The sequence below is a fragment of the Branchiostoma floridae genome, chromosome 19 (assembly GCF_000003815.2).
Source record: "Branchiostoma floridae strain S238N-H82 chromosome 19, Bfl_VNyyK, whole genome shotgun sequence".
Classification (NCBI taxonomy): domain Eukaryota; kingdom Metazoa; phylum Chordata; class Leptocardii; order Amphioxiformes; family Branchiostomatidae; genus Branchiostoma; species Branchiostoma floridae.
This window is the reverse complement of record NC_049997.1, coordinates 12,132,278-12,159,754: the sequence shown is the minus strand read 5'-3', so window position 1 is coordinate 12,159,754 and position 27,477 is coordinate 12,132,278. Positions and strand designations below refer to the sequence as shown.

Sequence of the window (27,477 nt, the reverse complement as noted above, 5' to 3'; positions counted from 1 at the left end):
TCTCACCCATTACTGCGATACTGTAATCCGTAGGCGTGCGCCGTGAAGGAGGCTACATCAAGCCGATAAAAGCTGCCTCGGAAGGCTAGGTTAAATAGGCATTTTGTCTCCTTAGCTCAGGCAAAGGAATACCATAGATCCAACTGTTAGCTGTGGGACCAACCGAGAAATCTATGGCTTAACAGTTTCATTCTACCCCCTCCATATTTCTAAATGGAACCTTCCAAGGGGAATCCCCCTTCCCAGACCCCTCAGGTACGGCCACACCTAGCCCCTGGGGACTTCCGCTTTCGCGTTGGTCAATTGTCTTCGACCTCAACGTTTAGTTTAACCGTATTTTACTGGAATCATGCGTCTATTCTTGATTTTAACAGCACTGGGGACAACACAGAGCTAACAAAACTAAACAGGTGAGTACTGCTGACCGTAAATTACGTATGCAACATTGACAAAAACTGTGAAATAGATGTTATTAAGATAGAGAATCAACATGTAACGTTATTCAAAGATAATGTTACTGATTGATATAGAGGCGAGGTCTACCATGCATTATGTTTGTAGAGTGAACAAGTGTCCCTCCTTTATATTCATACAAGCTGAGACGTGTATTGACTACATTTTTTTTTTCATATTTCTACATGGCTATTTCTTTCCAGGTTAACCTGTATAGGCACAAGTCCGAAACTGCCACGTCATCTCCAGACAGGGTAATCCCATTACAGGTCGGTATATTTCACCTGGTTTATGTAGAAACAGCCACATCCGGGTATGTGATTTTTTTATCCCCAGGTATTCAGGCATCAGCCGCAATAGTGAGACAACTAGAGAACGCCGGCCACGACAACGGGGCGATTTCGGAACGTTGAGTTTTTGCATAGGGAGGGAGATGGGTAAAATATGCTGCATTTGCTCACTGCTCAGTCACGCAACTGTTGTCTATTGTTATGTTAATTAGGTTGGTAAGCTTTAGTCTATACCTCTAATTTGTACTTTGTGTAATAGCTGTTGCCATACATTGTATCATGTACAATTGTCGACAATAAAGTTCTTCATAACATGATAATGTCTTTCTAGTTACTAGACGGATTTTTGGCTTGATTCATGTTATTGGGAAGCCACACGAAAAATAAGAGTTCGGAGACCTCATACCTCCATTAAAGATTTTGATCCTTATAGATTTATTGTTTCATCTTGTTCATTGATTATGCAAATAAAGCTGTATTTGGCGGAATCTATTTTATTTACGATGCATGGTCTTAAGCTAAAATAATACTTTGTATGTGTAGAAGTCCTTCATTTTGACAGAATTCCCCGTTTATATTTGATCATTACATATGCAAATGAATCTACATTTATGAAATCTTTACACCTTTACGTAACTTACACAATCCAATAATTTATCACTAAGGAATTATGGATGGCACGTTTATGCAAATTAAAGTTGCATTTGCATAGAAAGTATCTGTTAATGTTCCACCTGCCTTAGATTATATACATTATATGTATAAACGTCTGATGGAAACACTAAAAGTACAGCTTTTCCTTATTAATTATGTATATCAGATCCTCATTTGTATAATTTGTGTTTAGTTTCAATAAATGCCCATGTCGTTACAGTCGTTAACTGGGCCCAAAGCTACACCACTTCTCCTTATATCACAAGCTATCTGCCAACAAAATCACCATACCAAAAGTACCATACCATGTCCAGGTCAAAAGATGCAAAACAACAGGAATTCTGCTGCAATACCAAGGTCACCCACAAGGGGGCCAAAGTTGACCTTGGTCTTTGTCTTCCCAACACCTTCCCATGTACCAAATATCATTACAATCCATCCGAAGCTTCAGAAGGGAGGCTTACTGAAAGTATCCGGAAACACATCCGTGAGCGCACACACACACGCTCACACACGCTCAAACACACACACACACACACACACACACACACACACACACACACACACACTGACAACTATACCTCCATTTTACATAGAGGCAATAAAAGTCCACTCACTTGTTGAACCATATTTTTTACAGTAGAGACGAAAACCAACATATCCTCACAGAATGAGTGCAGAAAAGGCTGATGCTGGACTCATAAACATCAGTGAGAAAGAAGACGACGCTGACAGGTTTGAGACACATTTATGCTTCATATGCTACGTATCAATATACAATATACAATGCCTATTGTTGCCTTTAAAAAGGCAGCAATAGGCATTGCAATTCATCATACTGCTATTGTGGAAATATGGTATATGCTGATATATATGAATACAAAAGAGGCAAATAGAGATTTGCATTTTCAGGTGTTTTAACTTGCATACGTGAGCTTTCAAATTGTATACCAATACCATACTACCAACAGCACATACCAAGAACACATACAGGATGGCTGCAGGGCCCTGCAGACAGGGGACCTGGACACTGCAGAAAAGAACTTTGCAGCTGCGCTCAAGTCTGTTCATGGGAAAGGTAAGTCATAAAAAATATTTATCCAAAGAGAAGTTTGTAATAGAATGCTCGTGACACCAAAATTAACCATACAGTATTTTTTAATTCATCATTGAATAAAAGTAACAATAAAATTCTTGATTCGGTCAGGAGAAACATCATCCCATCAGAAGCTGTACTTTGAAACAATCTTATGACACTGTCTCGGGAAAGTAACCATTATCAATGATGCCATAATGATGCACTAAGGCTAACAAAGCAAGGCTGCTAGTCAAAATGGAAAAGCAAATTCTGTACGGTTGCCAAGAGTTATGTTATGGTAATATCATTGATGACCTGATGCTTATATTTCATACAGAATCAAGCAAAGAGGTTGAACCCCTATTAAAGTTGAGAGATGTCTACCTGAAGAGAGGAATGCAGACAAAAGAGGGTGATGATTTCACCAAGGCAGCAGCACTCTGTAACGCAGCACTGGTAAGATCAGGTGGAGAAAACCAAGACAACGTCAAACAAACAATCCAGTTAACAACCCAATCATTCGTTGAGCATGTGCTGGGTATCACACACACAGTAGATAGCGATGACATAGAAAAACACAAAACGATGCTAGAGGAAGATAGACATCAAGTAGAAAAAGAATTGAAAGAGATTGAACAACAGGTCGATCCTTACAGCCTTGATGATGACGATCCTAATATCAGAGAAGTGGAGAAGACGAGAGCAGAAGCAATCAAAGCATTGCTTCAGAAAATACTACAGCAGCGAAGAATGTTTATAGTTGGCCTTGTAGATGAATGTTTAAAGGTAATGGGCCCCCCTCCCTGTAAGTACGCGATGATAGGCTTGGGTTCACATGCCACAGGTCTTGTAACACCATACTCCGATCTGGAGTTTGCTATTTTGGTACAAAAGGAAACAGACAACAACATCAGGTATTTCCGCAACCTCACTCACTATTTTCATCTCAAAGTGATCAATCTGGGAGAGACAATTCTCCCAGCCATGGCAATTAAATCGCTCAATGATTTCCACTCGGACAACCCTTTGGAAAACTGGTACTATGACGCTGTAACACCACGTGGGTTTGCATTTGATGGGGCCATGCCACATGCATGTAAGACTCCACTGGGTAGGGGAGAAACATACGAACTGATCCGCACACCGAGTAATATGGCAAAACTTTTGGAAGACAATGTCACGATCCACTTAAAGAAAGGCTACCACTTGGAGAGTGTCTTGGGAAATGTTTCTTTGATCACAGGGGAGCAGGAATTGGTCAGTGAATTCACGGATTTGTGGTCTCAGCGACTGCACGAAAGCAAAGGAACAATTCCTCTATCAATTGCAAATATGATACTTAATGAGAATGCCGCAACGTTTGAAAGTCAGGCAGTCACTGCAAGGCTGTTAAACGTAAAGAAAGAAATCTATCGATTTGCGAGCCTTGCAGTTGAATTTTGGGCGCTACTGCATGATGTGATACTAAACACAATCTGGAACACCATTGACACAATGCACAAGAACGGTGTCATCAGTAGTGAGAACGCACATCACCTGATGGTGATGGTTGGCATTTCAGCAGAACTGAGGCTACGTACATACATGAACAATCATGGTCAGGTGGAGAATATGTCCGCGCTATCGTCGATGCTAACGGAAAAAGACATTGGGGAGAAATTAGGGGTGTTTTACTTCTCAAACACTAAGCAGCTCATGAGATACTATTACACAGCAACACCTTTGAAGCAATTTGTTTCAAAGGTTACCAATAAGTCACCAACAGAGCCTTTAAAGCTATTTGACAACTCTTTGCAACTGAAGTCACAGGTATACAAAAGTCTGTGTGATTACCAAAAGTCGAAGACATGCCTGGAAGAGCTTCTGCAGAAGTGTCTTTCCCGATTTGGTAAGGATGCTATACATCCTGACATTGCCCGATCACTTTCCGACTTAGGAACAGCATGTCAAAACCTTGGTGATCACAAGAAGGCTGTCAGCTTTCACGAACAGTCATTACAGATGGAGCTGGCTATCCATGGTGAGGACACTCCACACCCGCACATTGCCGAGTCACTTCACAGCTTAGGTACTGCCTGGAGTGACCTTGGTGATCACAATAAGGCCATTAGATATCACGAACAGTCACTACAGATGAAGCAGGCTTTCCATGGTGAGAACACTACACATCCTGATATCGCCGTGTCACTAAACAACTTGGGTACCACCTGGAGAGACCTTGGTGATCACAAAAATGCCATCAGCTTTCATGAACAGTCACTACAGATGAGGCGGACCATCTATGGTGAGACCACTGCACATTCTGACATAGCCGCTTCACTTGATAACTTGGGTACCGCCTTTTCGGACCTTGGCGATCACACAAATGCCGTCAGCTATCGTGAACAGTCACTACAGATGATGCGGACTATCTATGGCGAGAGCACTGCACATCCTGATATCGCCAATGCACTCGGCAACTTGGCCGTCGCCTGGGGGGATCTTGGAGATCACCATAAGGCCATCAGCTATCACGAACAGTCACTACAGATGAAGTGGCGAATCTATGGTGAAAGCACTAAACACCCTGTCATCGCTGCATCCCTTAGCAACTTGGGTACCACTTGGATGGGCCTTGGTAATCACAAAATGGCAATCAGCTATTTTGAACAGTCATTGGAGATGGAGCGGAGTATCTATGGTGAGACCACTGCACATCCCCACATCTCCTCGCTAGTTAGCAACTTGGGCAATGTCTGGAGGGACCTTGGTGATCCAAAAAAGGCCCTCAGCTATCACGAACAGGCACTACAGATGGAACGGGCTATCTATGTTGAGAACCCTGAACATCCGCACATCGCCGGGTCGCTTGACAACATAGGTCTTGACTGGAGGGAGCTTGGTGATCACAAGAAAGCCGTCAGCTATCATGAACAGGCACTACAGATGAGGCGGAGCATCTATGGCGAGAACACTGTACATCCTGGTATCTCCGCATCACTAAACAACTTGGGGGCTACCTGGAAGGAACTTGGTGATTACAAAAAGGCCATCAGCTATCAGGAACAGGCACTACAGATGATGCGGAGTGTCTATTGTGAAACCACTTCACATCCTGACATCGCCTCATCACTTATCAACTTGGGTAATGCCTGGGAGAGCCTTGGTGATCACAAAATGGCTATCAGCTATTACGAACAGTCGCAAAAGATGATGTGGACCATGTTTGGTGGTGAGGATGCTAAACATCCTGCCATCGCCACGATACTCCAGAACTTAGGTGCCGCTTGTGGGGCCCTTGGTGATTACAAAAATGCTGTCAGCAATTTCGAACAGTCGCTACAGATGAGGCGGAGTATCTATGGCGAGTACTCTGTACATCCTGACATCGCCGAGTCACTTGACATGTTGGGTGTTGCCTGGAAAGATTTTGGTAATCACAGCAAGGCCATTGGCTATTTTGAACAGTCACTACAGATGAAACGGACTATCTATGGAGAGGACACTACAAATCCTGACATAAACGAGTCACTTGACAACTTGGGTATCATCTATAGAGACCTTGGTGATCATAGTAAAGCCGTTAGCTATTTTGAACAATCACTTTGGATGAAGCGGACTATCTATGGTGAGGACACTACAAATCCTGACATCTCCGAGTCACTTAAAAACCTGGGTAATGCATGGGCAGACCTTGGTGATCACAGAAAGGCTGCTAGCTATTTTGATCTGGCAACAGCAAAGGAGGAAACGTGAACAGATACTCGAAGTAATGTTTAGATGACAAAATTGGCATGAATTGTTTGTATTGATCTGTAACTTTTATAGCAAATTGTATATAACATAGAGCTGTTGGCTGTAAAGCTGTCATATTCACTTTAAATTCATACTTTTAAAAATAGTAGGAATTAAAGGAGATTTAAAGAAACACACAGCAGAACATGTTCCTACCAGTGACATCACAGTCCGACCTGTTGGGGTCAAATGTGTAAAACTGGTCTTACAATCGTTCAAAGGCACGGTGGAAGTGATGAAAATCGAGGAACCATCTACAGAAAACATGATTTGTGTTAGTGGGACCCAAAATAGAAATTTCCCTTTATACAGAAAAGAAAAAAAAATATTAAGTAATAGGAATTATAAGAAAACTAATCTTTCTTGTAAATCACATTATCTACTGTTGAATTGCTGGTGTGTTATATTATCAACCCGTGTGTGAATCTGTGATTGTCCCAGATCAATGTTTTGAACACAATATCAGGTATCATAATGTATGATAAATATAGGAAGAACCCTACATGACCAACTGACGGAAAGTATGAAGCAATTCCATGTATTTTCCCGTAAAATACGAAAATGAGTTCCAGGAATAAAGACTATTGGTTGGATGTTGATTGGGTTGATAACTAAAACATTCTTACAGAGTATAGTCTGTTTCAATGAAGAGTAGCTAAAAATAACTGAAGCACTTGGTTGCCTTCATTTCAAAGTCAGCTACACGTACAGACAATGATGAATCAATCATATTGTACTCAAGTTTGATATTGTTAGAAAAAGATTTTCAAAAGTGTATTCTAACTATTCCCTTACCGAATATCATTCTGCGGAGATTAGCGATTAGAAGAGCGAACCAGACCTAGTACTAATACCAGTGTGGCACTCATAAGAATAGCAAAGGATGCAATTTACAGTAAAGCATGATTTAAAACTATAGCCTTGTCGACTCTATCTGTCCATTTCTTTTTCCATCTTCCCGTTTTTCCATTGGTTGTTCACGCTTAGTATTACCCTTCCCACACACGATGTCCCGGATGTAGAATCCAAACCTCTCTCCGAGCAGAGCGTACAGAAACGGGTTGGAGACAGAGTTGACGATCTGTAGCATGAAGCACGCCCAGGTTCCGTAGGGCAATGCCTTATTGTCTGCTTTTGTGCTTGAGATGTACAACAAGTTTAGAATGTGTTCAGGCAGCCAGGATACAACAAAGGCTACCACAACGGCAGTCACCATCCTAGTTACACGGTTACGTGACTTAATGTCACTCCTAGAACCAACGGGTAGACCCCTATTTTGCCTTAAGGTTTTGAACAAAAGTCCGTATGATACAGAGATAACGAGTAAAGGGATAACAAAAGTTATGAGGAAACTGACAAGCGTCGGTATAAATGTAGCTGATGACAATATAAACACATATCCAAGAATACTTAACGCAATCGCCAACACCCATAAACCGGCGTTTATAATCCAAGCGCGCTTCCTCGAGCTGCGGTCCATGTGTCCTATCGGGTCTGAAATAGCCTGGTAACGTTCTATACTCAGTGTTGTGAGACATAGCACGCTGACGATGGCACATGCAACATAGCTCACAAAGAAAACGTGTTGAAGCCACCCGCCCAACTCTTCAAGCAGAACGACTGTCCATATCAGAGGAGTTGCCACCGTGCAGAAGACGAAGTCAGCCACTGCCAAGTTCAAGACGAAGATGTTTGGATAGGTCCTCATTTTGGGCTTCTTCGCTATGATGTAGATGACTAGTGCGTTGAACATAGAACCAATGGCGGCGAGGACTAGGTGAACTGTAGGACCCCAGGCCTTAGGCTCCAGGGAAGTAAGAAAGGTTAACGGAGGGAATATACCACCTGTGACGACTGCGGGGGTGGTCTGGTCAGTTGGATGTGACGACTCCGGAAATGACGTCATTGTTAAGTTTCAGGGTAACTGCTGTAAAGGTGACGCTATTCTGGAAATATAGACGCGTACATTTTGCCTTATTTCAAGATTAAAAAAACAACTAAATCTATCTGCAGATATGTATATGTTTTGTCAATACAGTCGAAACTTTGAAACACCGAACTTCCACTCAGTCTTGGCAATCTGTACTTGTTGACCCTGCCGCCATTTTGTTTTGACAATAATTTGGTGCCATTTTACATATGTACTTTGTACTGTAGAAGATACGAGTTAACAAACAACATACAAAAGACGGCACTCGCCAGCATCTACATGTATTTGTCACTCCAACGTCCAGGCTGTCAAAATCATTTAGAACAGTGAACTTAAGAACTTGAGATGTTTTTAAGAGAGGCTAAAGACAACATCTTTGGCATTCATGCACATGCAGCACCGTAGGTAAATACAATCCCTGCTTTGTCACTGGGCAAAGTGACACCAAGGAGGTTTCCATCAAATCTCATCAATTTAAACCTCCTCGTTGATACCCACAATTGTTGCAGACATTTCTAAAGTATGCCCCATTATTTTTTTACTGGAATGGCTAAAATGTTGCTACAAGACGCACATGAACCTGTAACGCACCTTTTGCCCCGATAGTGCAATAGTGCCGGTCAGCTGGACAGTTGGTCGGGTGTAAAGTTCGCGCGCGTGTGCGGTGGGGCCAGTCGGTAGTATGTCCTCCGCGCACTGCCTTTAAGTCACCCAGGTTACGTAGTTGATTGTACCAAGAGGTGTTCATAGCTGACAAAAATAGGTCAGTGTGGTTTGATCCGTCCGTCGTCGGATATTGCTTCTGTCTCGCAGTATTTGATCTGTCATTATCCTAAGCAATAATGCTGCATGTGGCAATTACCAATGAAGATAAAGCGATAGACCATATGCCACAATGTTGGCACTGGAGTACAGTAAAGGTAAAGACCACCAAATTACACAACGGCTGAACCGCCACCTGTTTAAGCTGTGTTTATATACTCTACTGATATAATGTTCATTTACCTGATTGCTTAGTTTATCTTTGTTACAATGAAATAGGCTTTGAAGTGAAAATAATAGTTTGCGGTTGTCTTCTTGTTTGTTTGCTTTCTTTACTCTCTCTCTGTTGAAAAGGATTATGCCATAAATAAGTAAATGATAGCACGAAAGAAAATATCTTCATAAATAAGAACGGGTATTCAGATTCGTTTCCTTTAAATCACACTAAACAACACCATTTCAATCCATGTTTCCTTTATTGACACTGTCAAAATCACTTGGAGTGCGAAATAGCTATCATAAAAGTCATGCTATAGAGTCATATTCACTTGTACTGTTGCTATACAGTCATGCGTGTTAACTTGCCTTGTTGCTATATAAGGTAATGCTCACTTGTATTGTTGCTATGCAGAGTCATGTTCACTTGCACTGTTGCTATATAGAGCCATGTTCACTTGTGTTCTTGCTATACAGATTCGTGTTTACTTGCACTGTTGCTAACATTAAATCTAGAGTCATGTTCACTTGCACTGTTGCTGTACAGGGTCATGTTCACTTGTGTTCTTGCTATACAGAGTTATGTTCACTTGCACTGTTGCTAACGTTATATAGAGTCATGTTCACTTGTACTGTTGCTATACATAGTCATGTTCACTTGCACTGTTGCTATATAGAGTCATGTTCACTTGTGCTCTTGCTACATAGTCATGTTCACTTGCACTGTTGTTATACAGAGTCATGTTCACTTGTACTGTTGCTATAGAGTCATATTCACTTGTACTGTTGCTATATAGAGTCATGTTCACTTGCACTGTTGCTGTACAGAGTCATGTTCACTGGCACTGTTGCTATAGAGTCATATTCACTTGTACTGTTGCTATATAGAGTCATGTTCACTTGCACTGTTGCTATAGAGTCATATTCACTTGTACTGTTGCTATATAGAGTCATATTCACTTGCACTGTTCCTATACAGTCATGTTCACTTACACTGTTGCTATACAGAGTCATGTTCACTTGTGTTCTTGCTATACAGAGTCATGTTCACTTGCACTGTTGCTAACGTTATATAGAGTCATGTTCACTTGCACTGTAATATAGAGTCATGTTCATTTGTACTGTTGCTATACAGTCATGTTCACCTGCACTGTTATATAGAGTCATGTTCACTTGTACTGTTGCTATACAGAGTCATGTTCACTTGTACTGTTGCTATACATAGTCATGTTCACTTGTACTGTTGCTATATAGAGTCATGTTTACTTGCACTGTTGCTAACGTTATATAGAGTCATGTTCACTTGCACTGTTGCTATACAGAGTCATGTTCACTTGTAGTGTTGCCATATAGAGTCATGTTTACTTGCACTGTTGCTAACGTTATATAGAGACATGTTCACTTGCACTGTTGCTATACGGAGTAATGCTCACTTGCGCTGTAGTTATATAGAGCCATGTTCACTTGCACCGTTACTACTTGGAGTCATGTTCACTTGTGCTGTTGCTATATAGAGTCATGTTCACTTGCGCTGTTGCTATACAGTTATTTTCACTTGCACTGTAGCTACATAGAGTCATGTTCACTTGGGCCGTTGCTACACAGTCACGTTTACATGCACTGTTGCCATATAGTTATGTTCACTTGCAATTTCCTTGCTATTAGTATTACTCGATATCTTATTAAAACATCCCGTCCTTTTGAAGTATGGTTGTGGTTGTAGGTACTAGTTTCAGGATTGTTCGATTGTCTTTTGTGAACTTCCCCAACTTGCCATACCATCTAGTCGTCCCTGTCCTTGGTGCTGATTCGTCACCACCCCTGTCTTTGATGTTCATTGGTCACCACCATCCCTACCCTTTGTTCTCATTGGTCATGTTGTTGGTGTCGATTGGTCACCTTCCTCCCCACCTCCATGACCTCTAATGCTAATCGGTCATCACCATCCCTATCTTTGGTGCTGATTGGTCATCTCCATTCCTGTCTTTGGTGCTGATTGGTCATCTCCATTCCTGTCTTTGTGCTCATTAGTTATCACCTTCCTTGTTTCTGATTACTCATCCCTGTCCTTGGTGCTGATTGGTCATCACCATCCCTGTCCTTTGTGCTGATTGGTCATCTCCATTCCAGTCTTTGTGCTCATTGGTCATCATCTTCCTTGTTTCTGATTATTCACGCCTGTCCTTAATGCTGATTAGTCATCTCTATACCTGTGTTGGTGCTGACCCATTGTCCACCATTATACGTATATCTATCTGACTATTGATGATGGAGAAATTTACTGTACATTTTTATAAAGAGTTTACAAATGAAATATATACAATATTGCGTGTACTGTATACTATAATTTAGAATGTGGGTTCGGTTTTTGTCGTTTCTTCGTGATGATTGGAGTGTGAGAACAGATATATTTTCTGAAGAGGGTTCGTCTAAAAGCATAAGAACTGTCCATTTTACATAAATGCATTAAGTGGGAAATCGAAGTCCGTATCTGTTTAGGAAACGTATCTATCCCTTTGCTGCCTTCGTCCCTTCACTGCGCCTGGCTATCTACCATAGAAGATGTTCCACCCTGTCTCAGCCCATGTCCCTGTGTTACCGTATGAACTCCGTTCCTGTGCTGTGGTTTACTGAGGTTCTTTCCGCACATCATTTCTCGTATGTAGAACCCAAACCTTTCTCCGAGCAGAGCGTATAGGAACGGATTCGTTACCGCATTGATGACCTGCAGTACGAAACAAACCCGCAAGGCGAGTGCCAAGGCTATAATGTTGTAGGGACTACCAGAGACTGTTACTAGACCTAAGATATGTGCGGGAGACCATGATACGACATACGCTACTACAACGGCAGTCACCATACGGGTTATACGGCCATGGGATCTGGCTGTGCTCCTTGCCCTACCGGGTATATCTCTTCTCTGTTTTAATGCCTTGAATAAGAGCATGTAAAAGATGACTGCAATCAACAATGGGACAGCAAACATTACTATAAAGCTGTAAAGTTTTGATGCAAGATTGAGATTTCTTAGGTTTGCAGATCTCACGTCTTCCTGACCCGCTGGTAGTATCACAAACACATAAAACAGAATGCTCACGAGAATAGAACCGACCCAGAACCCGGCGATTGTGAGCCAGCCACGCTTTACAGAACTTCGCTGTACGTGGCCTATGGGGTCCGACACAGCCTCGTAACGTTCTATACTCATGGTCGTCAGACACAGCGCGCCGACAAGGGTACACGTGTCGTAGCTGACAGACGACACATGCGCCAACCAACCATGGTACCCATTTACCAAGTTAACCGCCCACGACAAGGGGATCGCCAGTGCGCAGAAGACTAAGTCCGACAACGCAAGGCTGAACACAAAGATGTTTGGATACGTTCTCATCTTCGGTTTCCTCAGTAAGATGTAGATGACAAGCGCGTTGGCCACAGCGCCCATGGCGGCCAGAATCAGGTGAATCACAGTGTACCACGTGGGTGCACCCAGTGACTCGATAAGTTCGAATCGTGTGACGGTCTCGTTGACGTCACCAACGTTGGGGAGCGGGATCACCGGAAATGACGCCATATTACGTCACTGTTGTTTCGGTACCGTTTGTGATTTCGTTGATTTGTGGGTAGCAGACAGGATAACTCAAGAACCTGTCAGTGGATTTAAACGGTAGGAGTCTGCAAAGTTAAGGATAAATGTTTGGTTCCGGGCCTCCAAGCGGTTTTCTATGGTACTACAAGAGGGCTTCCGCTTTCGATATCTTTGTTGCTGTGGTAGTGGCTAACTGTCCATGTACTCTCTTTTCTTTGGTACACGTTTCAGGAGTTTTTTTTTCTCAGCCTGGGTACCAGCGTCACCGTCTCAAACGGAACCCTACAAGATGAATTGAAAGATTTGTGATTGAAAAATATGCATCTACTTTACTGAGCTGACTACAGATGCACTATTGTAGCAGCTTTCAAAGGGATGTCCGAAAATACCAAATATTGTACACCTCACATTGCACAAACTGTATCATATTAAATGGATACTCGATATATACTTTTCAGAGAATATATAAGCGATAGTATATGTCAAAAATAAGACGAATCAAAACAAATCCCAAAGTATGATACATAAACAGACGTACAAGCCTAAAACATAACCTTGCCATTCTGGCAAAGGTAACTAATAGAAATTACCTGCTAATGTTTCTGTATTTCTGCTACCCCCCTAAGGGCAATACTGACTGGATGGACTTCTCACTAGTACTGCTAGATGACGCTGTAATAAAACGATAAACGTGAGTGACAGTCGTCAATCAAACACGACACGCGTTTGACAGGTTGGAAGGGACAAAACTTCTCTTTGATCGCAATGTGCACACTCGGTTTATTTTGGAGCAAGAAACCTTTTCGTTAGTGAATAATTAATAATGTTGGTCGCCAAGACAGATTGCATTTTAAACATAGTTTTCCTATTAAGAAGACAATGGACTTTTTTGATAGGATTTTCTTATTAAGAAAAGAGCTTGCCTTTTAATGAGATTTCTTACTAAGAAAATCCTATCAAAAGACCCTCCCTGTCTACCGTAGTACGTGAGCTGCAGTCAAATTTGCACAACTTGAAGAACCGGATATTCTGCATCATTTTGATAGCAACCTTGTGACATTGTCGCCATTTTAAATCACGCCTGCTTAATCCACCAACAAAAACAACATGGACAAAATAGAACAATCAGGACTTATTGACTCACGACGCCATACCATCCCTTGGTCAGAAATGTAAAGTTAACATTATAGCTTACTATAGACCTACGACCTGTTTACGTGGTAGGTGAGTTAGGGCGCGGTCACATAGGTCGTGTGATCTCCTGCAAAGCTGAACCGTCTTGGTACACAAAATACTGTTTTAAATATATAATCCATGTCGGTGGTTGGTTCTATCACGGCCAAAATCCTATTGTATCAAAATCGTACAACGATCGCACGACCTATGTAACCCCGCCGTAAGGTTCGGTCCTTTTTCTCGACTTACATATCTCTTAGCTCTTTGAAGTCTTGCACATTTGTATAAGAAAGTCACTACAAATATACGGTCCTGAGCGAAATGGAATCTCTTTTGGAATTCTGAAATCAAAGTTGCTGACAATGTCACGGTGTACAGTTTATAACCGAGGACTGGAGAGAGAAAAATTGACGTACCTGCTTTAGTGAAGGTCTTCGTGATAATGACGTCAAAGGGTGTGTCCATATAGCTAGGGGCAAGGGTGAGGGATGTATATGTGATGTCCAATGAGAAAACTTGGCACCTAACTTGTGCTGTGTCATTGTAGTAATTATGCACCCTCATGGCTTCTGTATAACGCTAGTTCACTTTTTTTCCGCAGGGCAACCTATATTCGTTGATTGAAAAGGGTACTTAGGGCTATTAACGTCAACAAACCGTTGTTTCATTTTGAAAATATTGCAGTTTGAAACTACCGTTCGTCGACTTGATATTCCTAAATACGCTGTTTTTAACACAACGGATGTAGGTTACCCCACGGATAAAGGTGAACTAGCGTTATAGTGATAAACGCTCAAAGCTATAGATTCACCCTTTTCCCGCTGGTTGAAAAGAATTCAAACACCTTAGTCCTACAGGCAAATTCGATAATGTCTTAGGAGATTTCAGGAGATCTCTGCCTCACCGAGAAATAATGGGGCAAATTTAGCATGAAGTCTTTTATCAAAATTCACCAAATTTTAAGTCATTGTGGTCATTATTTTTCAATCGATGCCCAGCAGGTAAGTGGCAGGAAAAACAAGGGTGAACTGTGGTCAGAGCTGTGTGGATCGTGTTCCTCATGCCATGAAATCTACGAAGACATTGTCAAAATGTTTCAGAGGATTCCCTTCGTATTTCAATTAGAAAGAAGTGGGTATCTGACTTTCAGCAGAGCAAGTTGACCCGCACACTTCAGGTCGAAGCTCAACTGTCTATGTTTTTTTTCCTTCTCTCTCACCTTACATTACTAAGTGTCAGCAGGAAAGTATTGATCTCAATGGTTTGAATAATGGTAGACATTCATAAAATAATTTATACTTGATAATTGTGTCGGAAATTGAGATGTACATCTTATTTCTGAGCGTGACCGAGAACTTATTGATCAACCATTGTAATGTTAACAGTGTGCAAATATGTAAATACACCAAAGACTCTTAAGATATCAAGACTTGAAATTGTAGTGTAAATGGTATTAAAGAAACAAACATACATTTCTTAATCTATTTATTGGTTTGGCTGTTCAGCACGCACAGCCAGGGCTGCCCAACTCGCCTATGGCTATTACAAAGGGCTAGCCCTGCTGACAGAGACAATGATGTTTATTGCCTGTTCTTGCCCACATGGGCTGAATGCAGTAGTTAAATCATTACATGAAATACTAAAGGTACAATGTAATAATTACTCGTTGTGTTGTCAGTGAATATTTGGAGGAACAAAACACCTAAAGCCATGCTACTATCCATCGTTTACCAAGCCGTTAAACATATAAGGCTATGCTACTACTCAATCTATCGTTTACATGTATCTTATTTTAGCAAGTGAATGAATTCAAAACGTTTGATTGTACAATGTTGTCTGAGGATGGCATTATATGAAAAAATAATTCGTATTTTGATCGTGTTTCAGAGCACTGATAAAAGAATTGCGTATATTACTGTATAGTGAATACTCTAATACAACATGAATATTTTCTATACGGTTGAAGTTTCAAAGTGTACAAAGTATGTCGCTTGGAGGAGTCCGGTTGTATCTTAAACTTCAATTTGTTGGTGTGATCACTAATTCTATACAAAGAGTCCCCCAACTATTTCTAACGGTAAACCTTCGGATAGTTTGTCACTTGTTTGATACACCTTTAAAACTATAACGGCAAAATATCAGGGAACTGAGAACAATGACTAGATAATCAACAACCTCAAGGTGTATAAAGACATTATAAACACAGCAAGCTGGTGCACATGGTCAACGAAAGTAGTACACAGGAATCTTGTCAATGGTAGCCGCGTAACACAAACCATATGTATGTCTTAACTTGAAAGTTCACCTGTGTTGGTAGAAGTCATTATTGGACTAGTTGAACTGTAATATCCAACGCAAAAATTGGACTCACCCAAATTTTCAACTGAACAGCACCAGTCTTTGTCAAGCAATGAACAATCCACTGCTGTCGTGACGTCACGTTATGCAGATAGAACACGTGACTCAGTAAGCGGTGGATCATACGTTGCGGGAAGTCTATGGCGCCCACCGTCTCATACTGTTGTATTCGAGATGATTATAGCTGTTTTTAACTGATCTTTTGAACAGATTCTGATAGCCTGTATTTGAGAAGCAAGTCCTCACAGCCTTACAAGCTAGCGTGATTTATAGATCAAAGGAAAGACAACATCGCGAGGAGTCCAAAAATGACGACAGCGCAGAACATGACGTCACGCCTCAGCATCCTGACGTCATCCCTGGAGCACTCCCCACAGCACCACAGCCGCACTAGTTCTGCTGACGTCACGACCAGGTACACCACATCCGACACCATTAACGCACTGTCCCTGTACACCTGGTGGAACTCCCCCTGCCTCAACAGGACGTTATGGATGAACTGGTCTTTCCCCGCTGCAAGAACGTGAAACGCGGCGATACCAGCGGTACCCAGGAGCAGTCGAGGGGACAGAGGCACAGCTTGGTCTAGTTGCTTCAGCACGAGGACCGTAGACATCATCTCTGTACACGTGAAGACCAGCTGATGCCACCACTGCGAGTAGAAATCGTCGTTGTAATACCCGAGGAAAACCCACCACGAGTAGTAGTGGGAGTGAACGACTGCCAGAAGGAGGACGAACATCGACGCTCTGATCTTGCTCGTCAGCGCGACGTGCACGACGTAAGTGACGCATTCGTACGTCAGCATGACAGCGGCGACCGTTACCGTCCATATCTTCAGAGTCTGCGACGTGACGTTGAAGTACAGGTGTTTGTAGTGCCCCATGCCCGTCTCGTACGTGCCTTTGAAGATGGTGTCCCAGCATTGGCAGGTGCAACTCTCTCTGTTAACGGGAGGTTTCTCTGGCCAGAAGTAGCGAAGCAGGACTCCGAAGTGTGCATAGTTGATCAGCACAAGAAACAGTAGCGAAACTAGGAAACCTAGCAATCTAGCGCTCAATCGCGAAGTTAACCTTGCCACCAGCGCCATACTTTCAGGAGACTTATTACCAGTGTTGCTCTGTAAAGCTTGATGCTTGTCCGAATCAGTTAGTACAGTATTATGGGGTGTCAACGATTGTCCGTTGCTTGTCACTGTCGTGACCATATGTCTTTTCGCATAATAAAAGATTTATTATATCTCCATGTCCCTCAGGTGGCACGGCTTGTGCACGCTAGAACTAAAAGGTCACGTTGATAAGAGGCCATGACATCATTCTCCTGAAAAAAAAAGAAGATTTATATGCATCACATAAGCGGTCACACACTAGTCTGGGTACCATCCGGATAGTAGTCCGCTCCGACGTTTATTATACACTACTAGTATATGCAGTCGCTTCTCGCTCCGACTTCTATTATACACTATATACAGTCGCTTCTCCCTCCGACGTTTATTATACACTATATACAGTTGCTTCTAGCGACCACTTCTATTATACACTATATACAGTCGCTTCTAGCGACCACTTCTATTATACACAGTCGCTTATCTGCTATTCAGATTATGGTAGCAGAAGCGAACATAGGACCGAACTACTTCCAGGATGGTACCCAGGATTGTACTGTAAATGCATGCTGTGTAACTGTAAGACCAAGGAGCTTTCATCAACAAATAAAGAAATCTCCAAACTTATCATGTTTGATCCAATCACAATAACCCCTGTCCGTATCTATAGATAAGGTGTGGCTCTCTTGAAACACTAGAATATCGCTTTACATCCCATTTGATAGGACAATGTTGTACTTGGTTTGTTACACTTAGAGCCTCGAAATACCTCATAGCATCTTTGTTTTTGAACCTCTGTTGGAGAAAATTCAACACGAAGGGTGCACGTGGATAATACTAACTATACAAAAATTTCACAGCAAAAACATGAATTATGAATAACAAGAGGGTCAAAGGCCTTCCATTCATGTAGAAACAACGCGAACCGGTACTGTATATTATTCTTATTGTGTGCATGAAAACGATGCATGAAAACAAATCCTAACCAAACAAAACCAAACCAAATCCTTCGATCATGTTATCTAGTTCTTTGTTATATCTTGTCTGCCCATTAAAGCCTACTCTCCAAGCAGAGGTTAGGCTCCGGCTGTTTTTTTAATGTTTTTTAGTCGTTTTTATCGGGCTTTCTATTTTGTCTTTTTTTTTTTTGCTGTGTCCGGCCGGACATTTTGAGTTGAAAGAAAAAGGAACACTCGTAAGAACACATGGCTTATACCCCTGTCACATTATCCACGATCTTCGGGCGTATCGATGGAAGATCGGCCATATTTAAGATCGACAGAGGGTTGCGCGTATTTTTCACCTGAAAACCGTCCCTGTCACATATAAGCCATACTCTGTACCTTGTACAATTGTTGTGCAATAAAGTTATTACTATAAAGCCCCCTTTACAAATCAAGAATTTAGCTCGGCCGAGTTGTCAGCGAGCTCTAAATTACGAGGGGGCATGACCCTGATGCCTACGAACAAATGACAGAGTTTCTTCGACGGCATCAGTGTCATACCTCCTAGTAATTTAGAGCTCGCTGACAACTCGGCCGAGCTAAATTCTTGATTTGTAAAGGGGGCTTTAGCGAGGCTCGGGCGATTGCCGCAGAATCGTCGTCCGATCGATTTTCGCCAAATGTGACAGGGTTATAAGGAATCAATCTGCCTATGATATATATGTGGACACCATCGACGAGTTGAAAAAACTGCATGTTTGCCTGTGCCTAAAACATGGCGGTGCGCCTACAATGAGGGACACGTAATAAGACTTGTGTCCTTGAGCGCCATATAAACAAACTAGAGCACATTTTATAGCCTATTTTGACTGTACTTTGTCAACGTCGTTCGTCAAAACCACAGACTAGTACACTGCTTGATTTAGGTTCAATTCTTTTACTATTGAGCATTTATCTGAAAGTAGCTCAAACAGCCTAGGGTTGAACAACATCGTTTTAGTTTTAAAGCTTACTGACATAACACCCGTTAACGTAACGGTTGACTGAGTTCACGAATTACCAAGGACGTCCTTGCTAGTACTGTGCTCACGATTGTGAAAGTATAGCACCGAGTCTCTATAAACCATGCTCTATATGTAGCCAGAGGAACAGCCATGTCGCTGTAGAACAGAAAGTTATACATCATGTACCGAGTTAACAAACCTTAACTCAAGAAAAAAACACTGATGTACCTGATTTCAAGAGCCCTGCAGTACAGATACAATGTAGGTAACTCTCCAAGCCTTTGAAATTGGCCCTACCCGTAAAAGGACAAACAAAGAGGCTTGGGTGTCATGTGACAGAGGTGTCCTTGACACGAGGGTCCTCTTAGTAGTAGTAGTCGGGAAATTTACCGGCGCGCTCCTGACTACTACCATATCTACCTCTGCTTGGAGAGTACCTGGCACTGCTCAGCTTTCCGAACTAGGAGAGTGGATCTAACTGGGCATACTCGTTCCAAATGATCTGAATCGGCAGAATTGCTTTTCTCATGGTTCAATTGAGAATGCTAGCACTTCTACAGAACGCCTGAGTCAACTAAACATACGTCCCGAAAAGATGGTACAGTTCTTGTATGTTAAACGTTGCAACAAAAAACCCTCTTGCACCTGACCTGAGTCCTTGAAGTTAGTCCGATTTGTAGTATGAAGTACAAGGTTCTGAGTACATCCTGATCGCGAAGTAATCCATGAGTACCGATCCAGAAAAGCTCTGAGCTTAGGAAGACCATGTCCTTTCTCCTCTCCCTCCTTTCTTCGCTCGGTCTTGAGAAACGTAGATTTAATTCGTGCTTTTCTTATTCAGAAGTCTCTGCCGTTCTTCTTTCATTGAAAAGCCTCTATGCCATCAAGTTTCTCTCTCTTCTCCGACAAGACAATTTCTTCCATGAGTCCGCCGTTCCCCAGAGCCTAACCAGTCACATGGTGTCATTGTAGGATCTCATTAACATTTCTAAAAGACTAGAGTAGAGTTCTTCGGTTAGGTAGGAGTGTCACTTCGCTCCTCTTGAACTCTTCATCATAGTACTCTTCGTTGATCTTCGCTCAACAGACTGTCAACTGTTGGGTTTGTGTGGACTGTCCAATTATCTGCAGACGGAGTGGTGTTCTTTTACTCTTTCCTTATCAAGTTTTGCCTCGAAGCTTTAGAGTTTACTATAGGCGGAGCACCATCTCTACAAGGCGGTGGATTCGAATTTCGTTGGGATCTAAACTGGATTGTGGTTTGTTTAAGTTCTCTCCCTTCTCAGACTCGCTTCTTACTGACACTAAGTTTGACAATAAACACAAGACCTCACGGCCCACATATATTGCTGTCATTTCTTCTAAATTGTATTTAAACTCAATTCAAGTCTAAGCTTTTGAATAATTACTCTCGGAACAGTCGTAGGGTAATAGGATTTAATTATTGGAAAAGTTACCAGTGCAGGAAAATGGGATATTCTGACACAGAACTTGATTTACAGTATACATACTATATACTTTACTTTTGTAGACTGTTTCTTGAAGTTACTATGTCAAGTAGTTTCCAGCATTAGAGAAGCTTTCTACTTCGGAGTTGTTGTTTTTTCTTTCTTTTTACAGCTATGAGAGGTCAAAGTGATGGTATCGATGGATGACGTCGACAGTATTTTACGTCGGAAACAACCAAAATTCTGTTAAAGCTTTAAAAGCCCATTTTCCGTGTGTTTCTCTCTCTTTTTCAGTATTTGTGTGTCATGTAAATGAAATCATTGCTTTTGTCCACTTATGTATGTTAATAGGTAGGACAGGAAGGGTAACTATAATGTATTATTTGTAATTGTGGATCTACATAAACTCAAACTTCAAACTCTCTCCCTCTCGGTTTGGAATAATCCAAATGGCACCATTTAGGGTGGCAAAAATAAAGATTCCCTGCAATTTAAAAAAAGAAATCAAAACAGAAAACTCTTTAATGCAATATGAATTTTTTCGTAAGCAGTGAATTTGTTTTGGTCAAAACACTTAGAACCACGGAATGAAAAACAAAAGAGACCAAATGAACACCCAAATCTTCAATGGTATAGTCCAGTCATCTGTCTACCACGTGATCCAACATGGCGGAAATTTGACGTTTTTTAAAGTTGTCTCACGTTTTTACACAGTTTAAACTTGTTTTTGGCGCATCTAATGGAACAGTAACCGGTGTATTTTAGTTATTAGAATTAGAAGACATGGAGGGATCTGAAACTGAACCATTGACGGCTTCCTCGAGCTGTATTCAGGGTAATTCTCACGCCAAAACCGCAGCGGCGCAAGAGCTGTATCCCGAAGAAGATGGTAAGTATGGCAAATCATGTTTATTTTTGACCATAACCACACACAGTAAAGGACATTGGACACCTGCACTTGAGGAACAAATGAAGGTCACAAAAACTGCATTGAGAAAATTCCGCAGAAGACGAGATACGCACAACCTCAACAAGTACCTGAAGGAAAAAGAAACCCTTGCACAGATGGATGAAGACGCACAAAGCAAACACTGGGAGGCACAACTAAAGAGCATGGACCCCAAAAAACCTCAATCTTTCTGGAAAACCATCAAAACCCACCTGAACAATAACGCAAAATCTGTCGTACAGCCATTGAATCTAGCCAATGGAGATATTGCCACATCTGACCAAGAGATCGCACAGGTTGCTACTGACACCTTCGCCCCATCTGAAGTTGAAATGAATACAGATCTCTCACACTGGAAACACAACGTCTCACACGCAGTGGAAACATCCATCAAACACCAGACAGAAGCAGTCAAAGAAGATGACGATCAGGAAGACCCCCTGAACTATGACCTAGAACTGGAAGAAGTAGAAGCAGCAATTGGGAAGATGAATTGTAACTCAGCTCCTAGCCCCATCGAAGGCATCCTCCCCGTCATGATTAAGAAAGGAGGAAAGGCACTCACAGAAGCACTACATTTCTTGATACAATCCATATGGAGGCATGGCGAACTACCTACACAAATGAAGCAAGACACCAAAGTCCTTATACGCAAGCCCGGCAAAGACAACTACAACCTGATCAAATCCTACCGTCCCATCACCCTATCCAGTGTAATAGGAAAAATCATGGAAAGAGTGATCAACAACCGACTGACATGGTGGGCTGAAGTCAACAACCACTTCTCCCACACCCAAGAAGCCTATAGAAGACACAGGACTGCTTCACATGGTGTACTCAGACTCACTCAAGATATCACAGAAGGCTGGAGGCAAAACAAAACAACAATAGCAGTCTTCGCAGACTACGAAGCCTGCTTCGATCGGGTCTGGCAGGAGGGCCTGCTGTACAAGCTCATCACCAGAGGCATCAAAGGAAGGATGCTGTGTTATCTAAGCTCCTTCCTCAAAGACAGAGAAGCCAGCTACAGGATCAACTCAATAACAACACCTCCACAACAGAGTAAAGTCGGCATCCCCCAAGGGGCGGTACTATCTACAACACTCTGCAACCTATACACAGCTGACGCATACACAGACACCAACCTTGATAACTTCCAGTACGCAGATGACGGAGCAGGCTGGTCGTCTGGGGAAGATATCCAATCAGTAAAGGAAGAGGTAGAGGCTGGCATCTCCAAAGTCATCCTTAGCTGGTGCCCACTCTGGAACATGAAGATCCAACAGAGCAAAACTAAAGCCATGATATTTCCCCCTCCACAAGCAGATAACATAGAGATAGAGGACTTGACAGTTGACAACAAGAGCATTGAAGTGGTTGACAACTTCAAGCTTGTAGGAGTCACACTAGACCAACAACTCTCCTACGACAAACACATCACGACGACAAAGGCGAAGGCTTTCAGAGCCCTGAAAGCTGTAAGCAAGGTCACACAAGCTAAGAAGAATCCCTCTCAACAAGCCCACATCCTGCTGTACACAACTCTGGTCAGACCCATCCTAGACTATGCTACTGAATGCACCATCGCTGCCAAAGACAGACTGGAGAAGGCTTACTCTCCTATACAGAGACAGGCACTACTCACTGCTACTGGATGTCTCGAGAGAACAAGCACTGAGGCCCTGGAATCGTTAGCCGGCATCCCACCTATTGACATCCATCTCACTTGCAGACAGGCACAAAGCTACCTAAGAATGAAGTCCAAACACACGGGAAATCCCATCTTCGACGCCATCACAAACATGAACTCACACAAGACAGACATCCACATCGGAACTCCGCTTCATCTGCTACAGACCAGACTCAACGAAATGAAGGGCGAGATGGAAGAAAGCATGGTGGACAAAGAGCCATACTACGACTCAAGACTTCCTCCGTTCACCATGGGCAGCATCACTGGGTCCTTTACAGCTACAACCATCACCACAGGGGGTAAAGACAAGGCACGAGAAGAAATCCTGACCATACTACAAGACATCACAGACGACAATGTACCCACCACAGTCATCTTCACTGACGGCTCGGCCCTTGGGAACCCTGGGCCCACCGGTTGTGCTGCAGTAGTGTACGAAAAGTGGGGAACCACGGAGCCTTTCGCTGTACGCAAACCGGTAGCCAGCAAATCAAATAACTACGAAGGGGAACTCGAGGGACTACACCTAGCCATAGACACCATCACCAGAAGACCGACCACATCAAACAAGATACTCCTCCTCTGCGACTGCAAGGCAGCGATTGAAACCGTCACAGGGGTGCAACAAGTGGAAGCCTACAACAGCCTGATAAACACACTCAGAAGCAAACTCAGCACACTTAAATCTAAAGGCCACACCATACAGATCACCTGGTGCCCAGGACACATGGGTATTCCTGGAAATGAAATTGCTGACAAGGAAGCTAAGCTAGCAGCAGAGGAAGCAAGGAACTGCCAGAACTACACATCCTGGACAAAACAGCAAGCCATGAAACACATTGAGTCACAAGCACACGAGAGATGGAACAGAAGGACCAAGCTGAACACAAGAAGCCAACACATGCAGAAAATTGCCACCAACATGAAGAAGAAAGGACAAACACTTGGAAGAAGAAGCACACAAGTCATCATCAACCAGCTAGTGAGCGGCCATACCAGACTCAACTCCTATCAAAACTGGATGAACCCTGAAATCTCACCTAGCTGCACAAACTGCGGCGCTGTGGAGACCACCAACCACTTCCTGTACCACTGCCCTCGCTACGAAAAGGAAAGACAACACATGCTGCTAGAAGTGGAGAATATATATGAGACATACAACACAGCAGAGGACAGCAGAGACACGGACATCACTACGCTTGCTGGAATGAGAGAAGACCTCTCAGAAGGAATCAACAAACAGATGTACATGGCCTTCTCCCAGTACATTGAGAGTACACACCGTTTCGACGTACTCTCCTAGAAACTCCTCCAGCAACTCTCAAGCACAAGGAACCAAGAGTTAAATACCAAGAGAGACTATTGACTCAAATGCAAACCATGTGTTACTCAGCACCAAGAGGCCACGTCTAGCGAAATAATAGACGTTAAACGAGGACAACAACTACTACTACAACAAGAAATCAATTTGTACTATAGTTTGTGAAAAGCTGACACAAAATTTTAACTTGATAAGCTTGATTATGTACTGCTCTACTCCGATAAATATGACCATATAAGTATATTTGAGTTTGATATAGCTAGATTTTAACTACTACGATGGCCACAACTGCTCATGCCATGAAGGTAGGTTTAAAAGGCTTGCGGCAGTAAAGGATAAGACAGGAAGGGCTTGATCCATTGAAAGACCCGCTTCTCCCGTCTCAGAGGTGGTGCTACGCACCAGCAAAAATTCAAAGTCCACCCGAGCGGACCAATGTTCAGGCTGTCACCGAGGATACACTGATCGACAGAATGTTCCACATGACTGTTGCATGCATAACATCGTTGATAGGCTGGGTGACGTGAGATGAATACAGGAAATCTACGGGAATGAACACAAACAAGGATTGTGTCCATAGCACCGTAACTAATACGATAATCGCACCCTCAGAACAGTAGCTGTGTAATAATATGGGAAATTCAATCCTGTACCACGCGACCGTGTTCCAGAAAAAGCTCGTGTACTTTGTAGACATCATATTCTCATGCTTTAAGCTACGTATATACCAAAGTTGACTAGGACCTCCTTGGTATATCGGCAACACATCTAGAACTACAACCGGCCCTTGCGTTATGAGGGACCTCCTGAATGCGTTCGGTATATATCTGTTCCACACCTCACATGCGTTTGTCAATCTGTCGTTGACCATTCTTCTATAACGAGTGTGACTGAATATAGCAAAACGTAACATTACCTGGTGATAAGATGCAGTAGAGAATCAGTAGACCTCTGGAAAACTGTGCCTGATACCGAGCCGAACCCGCTCTGACAAACAGAACGTAATGTCCAAATCGAGAAGTGACCGCGCGGTCGTGTCACTGCGTATCCATGACAGGTCAAAGGTCAACCGTATCATGTTGAAGGTCCCTACATGGCTCCGCCCACTACTCTCATGTGCACATGCAAAACCAGTTGTGCACTTTTTTCAAGGGGTGAACAGCAGGACATGCAAAACTTTTTTCATTTGCCTTTGTCAGTTTCAGTGTTATCTTCTTCGATTTATCAGTGTGATATTCTAAATTATGCTCTAAGGCCACGGAAAGTAAATTTTGTGGATGACATCAGCGCGCTCATTAATTTTCGCCTGATTTCAGAAAAAAAAAAAAAAAGATTTTTTTTCCTCTTCGGGGATGGTCAAATAGACCAAAATGGACAAACGTGTTGTTGCCTAATAACTTATACTTGTAGAAGTGACACTAGGGAGGTAGCCATGACTATAGTTACAGAAGTGAAACTTGTTGGATAGTTGTAAGAGTGCCACCAACATGGAAAGCATGAATGTAGTTGTCACTTGGCAAAGTGATACCAGTATACTACAATAGTATCGCTTTTAGTTCACTTCTTGAATACAGGAATGAGTGCGTTGTTAGTTGTGATGCCATGTTTTGTCATTTCAAATCTTGTTACGACGTCTATGGTGTCTATTCAAAAAATCTAGCCAACTTGCTTTTTTTATCCTTCTTGTTTTTTTGTGCTACTTCATTATTTTTGCACTCTGCAGAGGATGTCATCCATAAAATTAACTTGCTGTGGTCTAAGTTACAGCATTAATGCCCTATAACGTGATTCATGTTTGGTAGTTAACCTATCTTGGAAAGTATAGCCAAGCTTGTGAATTACATGTAGAAAAAGTGGATTACAGAAAAATGACAGGAATTATGCAACAAATTCTTTTTGACGGAATATGCAACATAAGTGTTTTTGACAGAAATATTTTTGTGACTTCTCAAGTGCATTCGATTTAGGAAGTTGTAGGAAAACATGACTTCTAGTTCTGTTGTTGCCAGTTGCAACTACTATGCCTACAATCTGAAAAAAAAAAAAATTCATATCAAAGTTAATGCCAAACTAGAAGTGTTGGATGAAGCAGTACTAGTGGGCTTCAAAGAGTTGTGCTAGTATCAATTTTCAAAACACAATAACATATTATTCTTTCCTAATCCCCATGCTTGCTTCTTGAAACATCTATTTACATTTGTATATTTGGTTAAAAATAGTGTATAGACTTTGCAGCCCAAAAGACACATACGAAAGATTCCATACGGACAATTTTGACCAATGATATTTAACATTTACTTTACACATTCAGAACAATAAACTGACAACACCAGAACCATACATGTTACAGTCTTCTTTGTAGTAGTAGTCTTTTACATTTCCATCTATATGTAGTTACATGTAAGCCACTGTAGGGTGTGTATTTCTGTGTACCAAAATTTAATGTAATTTTCAGAAGACTACCCTAGTAACCCAATGTGTGCCATTCTCTGAGCTTGCATTTGGTCAGTTTTGATATTCAGTGAAATTCAGTGAAACATCACTGTAGCATAGCCTAGGTACAAGCCTCCACTGTTGCCCCTGGCTTATTTCTGTTCAAGCAAGCAAAAAGAATGAGCTCGCATTAGCCATAGTGAATGGTATCCAGGCTTACTACAGCTGATAAAGTTTTGTACATGACTGCTATGCACAAGCTAATTTCTGTATCTGGATGGATGTGTTCCATACTGAGTC

At 42.2% G+C, this 27,477-nt stretch overlaps 4 protein-coding genes and 1 long non-coding RNA gene across 5 annotated transcripts in view; 2 read left to right on the top strand and 3 right to left on the bottom strand.

Annotated features, from left to right (window-relative positions):
- Positions 1 to 268: 268 nt before the first annotated feature.
- On the top strand, positions 269 to 2,469 carry LOC118406692. Its single transcript, XR_004830065.1, has 4 exons — positions 269 to 410; positions 657 to 722; positions 2,038 to 2,132; positions 2,369 to 2,469. It is a non-coding gene; the product is annotated as an uncharacterized LOC118406692 (long non-coding RNA).
- Positions 2,470 to 7,162: 4,693 nt separating this feature from the next.
- Positions 7,163 to 8,453, bottom strand: LOC118406486 (delta-type opioid receptor-like). Its single transcript, XM_035806542.1, has one exon. The coding sequence runs from the start codon at positions 8,153 to 8,155 to the stop codon at positions 7,163 to 7,165; it is 993 nt and encodes a 330-aa protein (XP_035662435.1). The 5' UTR covers positions 8,156 to 8,453.
- A 2,913-nt stretch (positions 8,454 to 11,366) lies between these two features.
- On the bottom strand, positions 11,367 to 14,438 carry LOC118406666 (kappa-type opioid receptor-like). Its single transcript, XM_035806922.1, has 3 exons — positions 14,339 to 14,438; positions 13,337 to 13,418; positions 11,367 to 13,028 (listed from the first exon to the last, which is right to left on the bottom strand). The coding sequence occupies exon 3, from the start codon at positions 12,729 to 12,731 to the stop codon at positions 11,691 to 11,693; it is 1,041 nt and encodes a 346-aa protein (XP_035662815.1). The 5' UTR covers positions 12,732 to 13,028; positions 13,337 to 13,418; positions 14,339 to 14,438; the 3' UTR covers positions 11,367 to 11,690.
- Positions 14,439 to 16,554: 2,116 nt separating this feature from the next.
- LOC118406485 lies at positions 16,555 to 18,155 on the bottom strand. Its single transcript, XM_035806541.1, has one exon. It carries the CDS (start codon positions 17,485 to 17,487, stop codon positions 16,555 to 16,557), a length of 933 nt encoding a protein of 310 aa, XP_035662434.1. The 5' UTR covers positions 17,488 to 18,155.
- Positions 18,156 to 21,426: 3,271 nt separating this feature from the next.
- Positions 21,427 to 27,477, top strand: part of LOC118406642 (two pore calcium channel protein 2-like) — a 14,315-nt gene continuing 8,264 nt past the window's right edge. Inside the window, exon 1 of the mRNA XM_035806867.1 lies at positions 21,427 to 21,670. Coding sequence (XP_035662760.1) covers positions 21,565 to 21,670 — 106 coding nt within the window. The 5' untranslated portion in view covers positions 21,427 to 21,564. The remainder of the gene's footprint in view (positions 21,671 to 27,477) is intronic.

Excerpts from the sequence above, each read along its gene's own strand:
- LOC118406666 (XM_035806922.1), bottom strand. The coding sequence starts at position 12,731 with ATGGCGTCATTTCCGGTGATCCCGCTCCCCAACGTTGGTGACGTCAAC.
- LOC118406486 (XM_035806542.1), bottom strand. The coding sequence starts at position 8,155 with ATGACGTCATTTCCGGAGTCGTCACATCCAACTGACCAGACCACCCCC.
- LOC118406485 (XM_035806541.1), bottom strand. The coding sequence starts at position 17,487 with ATGGTCACGACAGTGACAAGCAACGGACAATCGTTGACACCCCATAAT.